This window comes from Henckelia pumila, chromosome 3, assembly GCF_033568475.1.
Source record: "Henckelia pumila isolate YLH828 chromosome 3, ASM3356847v2, whole genome shotgun sequence".
Classification (NCBI taxonomy): domain Eukaryota; kingdom Viridiplantae; phylum Streptophyta; class Magnoliopsida; order Lamiales; family Gesneriaceae; genus Henckelia; species Henckelia pumila.
In genome coordinates this window covers 39,487,825-39,497,278 of record NC_133122.1, presented here as the reverse complement: position 1 = coordinate 39,497,278, position 9,454 = coordinate 39,487,825, and the positions used below count along the sequence as shown (strand labels likewise).

General features: G+C 32.3%; 2 protein-coding genes across 2 annotated transcripts; one reads left to right on the top strand and one right to left on the bottom strand.

Moving 5' to 3' along the window:
* Positions 1 to 911: 911 nt before the first annotated feature.
* On the bottom strand, positions 912 to 3,520 carry LOC140888523 (uncharacterized). Its single transcript, XM_073296214.1, has 6 exons — positions 3,248 to 3,520; positions 2,524 to 2,609; positions 2,183 to 2,436; positions 1,943 to 2,026; positions 1,610 to 1,679; positions 912 to 1,253 (listed from the first exon to the last, which is right to left on the bottom strand). Exons 1-5 carry the CDS (start codon positions 3,518 to 3,520, stop codon positions 1,654 to 1,656), a joined length of 723 nt encoding a protein of 240 aa, XP_073152315.1. The 3' UTR covers positions 912 to 1,253; positions 1,610 to 1,653.
* Positions 3,521 to 5,765: 2,245 nt separating this feature from the next.
* On the top strand, positions 5,766 to 6,932 carry LOC140887874 (putative germin-like protein 2-1). The gene is made up of 2 exons (XM_073295442.1): positions 5,766 to 5,895; positions 6,313 to 6,932. The coding sequence occupies exons 1-2, from the start codon at positions 5,778 to 5,780 to the stop codon at positions 6,846 to 6,848; spliced, it is 654 nt and encodes a 217-aa protein (XP_073151543.1). The 5' UTR covers positions 5,766 to 5,777; the 3' UTR covers positions 6,849 to 6,932.
* Positions 6,933 to 9,454: the final 2,522 nt, after the last annotated feature.

Below are 9,454 nucleotides of genomic sequence, written 5' to 3'. Positions count from 1 at the left end.
TCTCATATAAGTCTATGGTGTATCAGCTGAGATTTTTATATTTAAGAGAAATTAATTAGAACCATTGAAACACTTGACAAATTTTAGATCAATAATAACATGGAATTAATGAATGTCGATTTCTGAGCTGTTACTTTTAACCATCTTGCTATATTTGATTTTACAACTTTAAAGAATTTTATCTATGCAGTGATTAAAATTTAAAACCAAATTATGCACCTATATTTATTTAACTTATTTCTACTATTATGACTTTGGAGAAAACAAATTTTCAATGAATAAGAATATTGAGATAATGATAGTTTCATATATTAAATCCATACTTGAAATTTCATGCATTTGCATTATAAGTATTTGAATAATAGTAGTGTTATACACGAAATTTACAGATAACGTAGATGTAATTATAAGTGTTTGAAATGAATGGGAAAAAAATCAAGAAAAATATGATTTAATTAATTAATGCTAAAAACATTTATACTTAGTGAGGTAATTCTTAGAAGTATTTCATTAAAGCAATCAAACAACATTTATACTTACTTTGACGACAGCCTCCTGGGGTTCCAATATTTTTTTGTAGGAACAACAGAATGCGAAAAAAGGTAAAAGTTGGCCAGAAATTTCTTCACATGAAAAAATGAAAAGTAACAGATGAATAATGTAAACCGGGTCGACATAATTAAAGCTTTCATAATCCAATACACCAAGGCAAGTCAAAACTATTATTATTATTATTATTATTATTATTATTATTATTATTATTATTATTATTATTATTATTTTTAACTAATCGGCTGACCAATAACTATACAATTTCTTATGATACAATTCGTCCATGGTGATGGGAAGAGGGCAGGAGGTGCTTTTGAAATTTCAATTGTTAATGCAGCAAGAAGATCATTCAAGGCTGGAAAAGCACTCAAAAAATTTCTTAAAAACAATATACATATGAGTCTATGACCCAGCGGCTGACACAAAAAATTCAAAATGAAAGTGAATATACATATCAAGTGTAAGCCTGAGTCACATACTCCCAAGTCACATGATCAATTTCCTTTTCCCCATAATTTCTACTGTCCCCTCTCTTCTAATCCAAAATTTCATGACCAACAAGGCCTTAATATTTTCTCCAGTGTCAGATTAAGCTAATAGCACTTGCATCTTTTTTTTTCCCGAAACCAACTCAGTGGAGAATATTTCAGAACTTGTAAGTGTTTGGTCATATTCAATGGTTAAAATGGGCCGCAACAGACCTAGTGCACAAAATAGAGCAGCAAAGTTCAAACGTTCATAGATTTGTGTCATTCATTTAGGTCTTCAAAGACTTAAAAAAGCGTACATATTTGAAAATATTTCTTTTTTCAACTCTCCCCTAAAATATGTTATATATAAAAACATAAATCACATACACAACATATGGAAGAAAACCAGAAGAGCAAAAATCGTTTTAAACAAAACAAAACACAAATCTGAAGACATAAATAACGTTTCAGATAGAACCAAACATAGATCTGAGAACATAGATCATGTTGTACAACATGTAGCAACGAAGAAGAGGGAAAAAAGGCAGTGTAAACCAAACAAAACGCAGATCTAAAAACATAGATACCTTTTGCACTTGGATGTTTTGATTTTCTTGACACAAAGCTCATTTCACGATTGAGTGTAGCTGGAATTATCTGCTTCAGTCACCAGGAAAACACAAAATCGAACATTATTTAGGCTTTCATTGAATCAGCAGTAAGAAAATGGGGTCTTAGGATTGGGAAACTTCAATCTCGGGCTATTTTTTTTTGTTGTTGTTTTGTTTTGGTTTTTTTAATTTTTTCCAATTATCCGACTATAGCTTGGTTTCAAAAGTGTCTTAATAATTATATATCTCCCAAAATATTTATGGGCCATACTCATAAAGAAATTCTAATACATGTCTGCTATATTTTACCTCCATAGGCAATCGACAATTTCTCCTTTCCCAATATGTTGTTCAAGCAAAACAGGTACATCTTCAGGCACAACATACCCGTACCTGCAGTGTAGTTGCAATATTATCATCTTTTAATTAGTGTACAAGCAATTTTCAACAAAGGGAGAAACGGCTCAATAACATTAGGTAAAGGAGAACTAGTTATCCACGTGCCAGTGATTTCTTTCTTGATGTTAGGTCAAAAAATGATCACATTACCCGTATACTTGTGCCCTCCAATGTGTGAACATGGGCCAACCAACACTTTACCTTGTAAACCGTGTGATTCTATCTCATCCTTAAATTTATTAATAACAGATGGTCCACAAACACCGCATCGTCGATCCCTTGAGCCATGACAGCATACAAAAATATAACAACCACTCAAAGCTTCTGGGCTTCCAGGCAACCATTCATACTCCTTCACAAGCACCTCCTCGACAAATGTATCAACATCAAAGTGCGTTAATCTTCTATAATTTTATTCAAACTTACAATATTTCGGGGTAAATACAAAGGAATTCTATGGGTTTCCAAAGCAGTAAAAGACGAACTTTAACCTGTATCTAATCATGTCTGGAAAGATTAACACATCACCGTTTGATGTCTCAGTACCATCGCGCCCCTCACAGATAGTTAAACGGGTCTGAAAAGATATGTGACAAAGTGATTGTCATAAAAAGGATACTTGAAAACATAGTGAAGAGGAAACCAAGTAGTGATTTTTCACAGTTATCATGGAAACACGTTGCCATGGTATTCACAGGTCTTCTTGACAGAAAATCAACCAGCTCCATTAGTTCTTTTTTCATTAAAGTACACAGAAGTACAGGAAATCTTTTGTTTCATAATGAAACGTATTTTTCATTCAAAGAAACAACAAGTTGTTGTTTGTACATAGCGATTAGAAGCTTTCAATGTTTGAAAAATGGCATTTGATTTGAGAGCTAGATTTGTCTTAATATTCCATGTAAGTTGAGACAATGGGTCAAAACTCAAAAGAACCCAACCTAACAATTCGAGTAGCTTCACAGAGCAATTTCACTAATTCTACCCGATAAGGTTGATGCATAACCCGTACGCATCAAGCAACATCCCAACACAAACATACATACAATTAAAAAACTAATCCACATCAAAATTCAATTTGGTTTTTCCTCCAAACTCATCAAGCATCCACAACCTTGCCATCGTTCATCAACATTCTACCGGAGAGAAAAAGAAATCAAGAAACAGACGTTGCACCGCCGCACAAAACCAAGAAGCGAAAAAAAAGCCTTGTACCTGTCGTCTCATTTCTGTCTTCCTCGCAGCCAGAGCGGCCGCAAGAAGTTTTGGAAGCCGATCGAATTCAGCGGCCTCAATACGAGGCGGCCACACCTGAGGGTTCTTGTAGCACAAGAAGACGTGGCGCTCGTACAACTCCACAGTTCCCACAAGCGGACCCTGCCTGAAATCGGGACGCGAGAAGCCATATTCGGCCTCGTTGACAAATCCAGCGTCGTATCCCCCGTCGAGGAACCCATCGTTTTGGAAGCTGCAGGAGGCGCTACCCATTTGGGAAAAGAGAAGGATTCATACGATTATTTCATCGACGAGCAGCTCCTGGTGGTGGTGGAAGGCTGGAATTGTAAATCGGCGCACTCTAAGGCTGAAGAAGGGGATCGCTAGAGTATGGAAGAAGAGGATCGATGGAATTTGGAAGACGATGAGCTGCTCTTGGTGGTGGTGGAAGGTTGGAGTTGTCGATCGGCGGGCGCTAGGGCTGAAGAAAGGGGATCTATGGAGTTTGGAAAAAGGTTACGGACTTTGGATTTTTTACGATTTCACCGATATCGAAGGTTTTAGAAAGAAGGGATTTTACTTCAGAACTGACCAAAAATTTTTATTTTTTTACTTTTTATTTCGGCAAAAACATATCTACCGAAGTAATATATCCTCAAAAAATAAGTGAAGCCCGTGTTTTTTTAAATACCGAAGTTAAATGTATGGTTTTACCTCACTAGTGTTATTATCGAAGTTGTTTATAACTTATTACTTCGTAATTAATAATTGTCGAAGTAAAATATGCCGAAGTAAAAAGCGAAAATTCTACTAGTGTGTTCTCGAAGTATAGTTTTTAAAGAACACTTGAGAGGTAATTTTAGATGTATTTTGAATGGAACAATGGTAGACAAAGATTAACAACATTAATTTTGAAATATTAAAATATTTTTATAGAATAGTTGTCCAAACACATACTTATTCTTAAAAAAACATTTAAAATATTTATAAAAACATTTTTAAAAAGTAATTTTATAAAAAATATTTTATAAGTAAATGTTCAAACATAACCTACGAAATTTTGATATTTTATATTATATTCTCTTACGATCGACAACATACCTACCTAATACAAAGATATTATTTGAACTCTATTTTTTTTTTTTACGAGAACTTGTAAATTTATTAATGAATAATAGAATCCTTCATTACAAGTTGATGCAGCCAAAAAGAAAAACTCACAGGCATCCATAAGAAAGAAATGGGGAAGGAACAAATTAACAAATTTTGCTAGAAAGTGAGCCACTTCATTCACCGACCTCCTTGCTTGTAAAAATGATGCGCTACAAAACTCAGGACACAAAATTTTAAAACGCAGATAATAAGCTATGGATTTGATACATAATCTTTTAGTTTAAAACGACAATCTTTTAGTATCATATCTATTTTATAGTATGTTAATTAAAAAAAAAAAATTCAGTTGCAATAAAAATTTAAAAGATTTAACTTCTTTCGAATAAAATACATTAAAATGAGAATAAAACTAAAACTTACTTAGTTTTAATTAAATGTTTGTTTTGCTTGTGTGTGTACGTGTATCTTTTTTTTTTTTAAGTACCTACTGGTAGCAAATTAATTTAAAATTTTAGTAATTGACTATTTAACTTATATTTAGAATTTACTGATGAATTATTTATCAAAACGGTATTACCCTAATTGCCGAAATATATAATGACTCAACCATGATTTGCTACATCAACTCTAAAAATTAATCACATTCATGTATTGAGATATAAACCATTAGATCTAAATCTAAATCATCCAAGATTTGTGCATTACCCATAAACCATCGAGTTATCATAATAATTATTTTATTTCATAAATTACAAGAACGAGATTGTGATGTAAATCAAATAATAATAATAATAATAATAATAATAATAATAATAATAATAACAACAACAATAATATATCCTCTTATATATCCATCCTTCCAACACTTTTCAACGCTCAAGAGATTCCGAACTTAAAAACCCACTAATGGATGCGCCAACATACAAGACAACAACGTACATGTCGGGACAGTAGCCATTCGTAATTTCCTTCTCTAATCCATGCTTATAAAGTCAAATGGATTAGAGGCAGATTTGGATTTACTTCTGAATATCATTATTATAATTTCCTCCCAATTAATTAATCTTGATTCCTTTATCCAACAGAAAGAATATATAATCATAAGAATACGTACAAATAAAACAATCATTTAACAAAATGATCATCACGACATATACATATATCATAAAATTAATTATAACAAAAAAAATCATATTCTTAATTAATTTGGACGGCAAAATCATGCATGCAGTATCTTAATATATGTTTTTATAATTATAATGATTGGTGGGTGCTTGGGGACAGTATGTTTTGACATATGCTAGCTGGAGTCATTAGATTACTGCATGAACATATATAGTTCTCTAGCTATATATAAGTGCTCATTAGTTTCATGTTTCATATATCGCAAATCACAGATCAAATTTATAAGTTGAAAATGGCAACATCTTTGCTTTTGTTTGGCTTAATATCTCTTAGTTTTTGCTGCAACATTGGCTCGGCCTTCGAGCCTAGCCCGCTGCAAGATTTCTGCGTCGCAAACCCAATGATGCCAAGTAAGTGAATTATCCATATTTTTCATCTCCTTTTTATAGCCATAGTTTTTTTAGTCCATTAACTTGTTTATTTTTTTTATTTTGGTAGTTTTGATACACTTAGTTCAACTGTTGATATGACATCAGAAAATGCTAAAGCGACCTCGGATAATGATGACATACAAGTGGAAAATTATAACGTCTCAAACTGTCACATCAACAATTGGATCAAAATCACCAAAAATTAAAAATGGACAAGTTACTATAAAAAAAAACATTTTGCCTATATAAAAATGTTCTTAGCGAGCAATGCAACATGCATGTTAGCATGCAATTACTTAAACGAAGAAATATTAATTAATACCAATGGAGGCTACCTCTAACGTACAATCTATTTATAAATTTCTTTGCTACATAATGTGCATATGTATATTTCAGCAAGAGTGAATGGTTTGCCATGCAAAAACCCTGCGACAGTTGAAGCCAGTGATTTCTTGTTTAGTGGGCTTCATTTACCTGGAAACACATCCAATGCCGTTGGCTCCAAGGTCACCCCCGTCTCGGTAGCTCAATTGCCCGGCCTCAACACTCTCGGAATCTCGATGGTTCGCATCGACTACGCGCCGCTTGGACTCAACCCCCCACACACTCACCCCAGAGCCACCGAGATCCTCACGCTCATCCAGGGTTCCCTCTTAGTCGGATTCGTCACGTCGAATCCCGAAAACAGGTTCATCACCAAAACCCTAGCGAAAGGTGACGTTTTCGTGTTTCCGGTGGGTCTCATCCACTTCCAGCACAATGTGGGGACCGAGAAAGCAGTTGCTATAGCAGCATTGAGCAGTCAGAATCCTGGAGTGATCACCATTGCGAACGCGGTTTTCGGGTCGACCCCCGATATCGGCTCCGATGTTCTTGCCAAGGCCTTCCAGGTGGATAAGAGCATCGTGAATCAGATCCAGACCAAGTTCTAGATCGAGCCATGCATGCACATTAATGCATACCATTAATAAATTCATGATGAGATTATTAATTTCTTGTGTGTGCATGCTAGTGTGTCTGAGTCTTTGATTATGTTTCCTTTTTCTAAGTTTCTCAATATATTTGAGAGTTGCATAACATTCAGGCTTCATTAATAATTCTAGCTATATATATTAATAATGTTAAAAATTACCGAGTAATTAACGTATTTGTAACTTATATATAGTTACTAAGTATTATGTACTATTTTTATCTAAATCTTTTAAGGTATTGTTTGGTTTGATGTATTATTAATCTATGTATAACTTATCTCAATTAATTTTGTCTTATTTTTGTCATATTATTTATCTATTTATTAATTAATAATTTTACATCAATTAAATCAAATAAATTATAATCTATCCATCAAATCAAATAATGTATTAATTATTTTTTCTTATTTATTTTTAATTTACATTATATTACTTATCTATGGATTACTTATCCTATCACTCAAACCAAACAGTAATCATCCTCAAGATAAATGAAAATTAATTAATAAAAAATTTATATATATATGGATACACGAGGAGACTAGTGCCTCTCTCTAGAACACTAGGTCATATATATTGAAACCAAGTATAATTATGAAGATAGGCATGTTTAATTAATTAGGGGTGGGGGAGTAGGAAGGGCGATTTAACATATTATTTGAGAATATAATTAAAATTAAAGGTTTCAAAGTAGTAATCTGGAAAATTTTGGCGTATAATTGTTGTATGAGTAGGTGGTATGTAAATGGTCAAGCAAATGTATATTCGTGAAATTGATAGACCCGATTCTTACCTGAAATAAAAGGTAAAATTTTTGAGATGAGATGCAACAAAAAGTAATATTTTTTAAGATAAAAGTAACTTTTCACTGGAATCAACTCACTTAATATTTTGATATTTACGGTGAAAATTAATATTTTAGATATAAAAAAAATATTTTTCATGGTTTATATATGTTGGGTCGGTGATCGTTTCATAAATTTGATCCGTGGAACAGTTTTACGCGACTCATGTGACGAAAGGATGAGATGATAAATTGAAAAAAAAAAGAAGATAATTAATATAACTATTTTCAGTTCAAATTGTTGTAAAAATTGAGGAAACGATATGGTACAAACATGGTGAATGTATCCGATATCCTTACTCCTTAGCACGAAACGGTGCCTTAATATCAAGAAAAGTTACTATATTAAGACATTTTAGTTTGAAGGTTAGACTTACCCTAATTTTCCATACTATTAAGGTAATTTATTTACTACATAAGATTATGTTCCCCCTATATGTAAAAAGCTATAATCGATTTGTCTCCCCAAAATTTCAAATATCGAAGACTTTTGTATGCAAACTAGGTGATGCAATCAATCTAAGCTTTTAATAAAGGGGTGTGTACAAAAAAAAAAAAAAAAAATCAAAATTTTGGGATCATGAGACGATCGATGCACGTGATGTTGGTAAAAATAAATGTTGTCACGAGTAGTATGTGTGTACTTGAATTATTTTTTTTTTGAACAAATCACCACTTATCTGTTTATTTTTTTTAATGAAAAGTAACACAAAATTAAACAAGTCGAAAAAAGACACCCTTTTTAGCACTTTTTGGAGGAAAAAAGTGATGCCTTATTTTCTGCGAAAGGGAAGAAGCGTGTTCAAGGGAATTAACGATAAAGTCGTGCTGAATTCTGTGTGCCTAACCTAGTATCATAATGCATATAGTTGGTACGTAAAATATTCATTTCATTAAACTCGAATTTAATAAAGGTTTTTTTTAAAAAAAAAGAATAATTAGAGTTGACAAATGTTGGATTATTGTAACAGTTAGGTTTTTGTTTGATCTAATTGTCAAACTAAAATTTATTTTGCCCACCACGCGAGCATGTATGTTAGTATGTATTGTATATATCAGCTATATTTATTAGATTTTTTAATGACAAAATAATCAACTCAAATTATATCTCTATTAATCACTAATTAATATAATTTTAAAAGTGAAAATACAAATAAGATTATAAATATTTTCGTCGTTTAGCGTATGTGAAGATGATTTTTTTCTATTAAGTTGTCATTGTGGTCATTAACTTTCAAAGTTTGATTTTGGAACACTAACTTAATTTTCGGTTATTTTGGTTCAATAGCTGACGTGATAGCTTGACATGATAGCATTTTTCGGTGTCACGCCATCATTTTCTGGAATTGGTCGATGCTAGTGTCCAATCTTCTATCCAATAACTCATCTTTTTATATGAATATCTCGCCAGTAGAAAATATGGGACGTTGGATCTAGGTAATGAGCAGTGTACATATGCTAGCATCGACTTTACCCATTTTCTGATGTCACGTCAGCATAGTTTCACCTCAGCAATTAGACCAAAATAGCCGAAAACTAAAAGTTATTGTACCAAAACCAAATTTTGAAAAACTAATGGATCAAAAAAAATGAACAAGTTAATGAACCAAAAAAATTATTTTCCTACATTTTATGATCGTATTTTTCAAAGATACGACAGAATAACCAATCCAACAAATACTACATTATTATTAACTTGATATCAATACTTGAGTAAATTTTA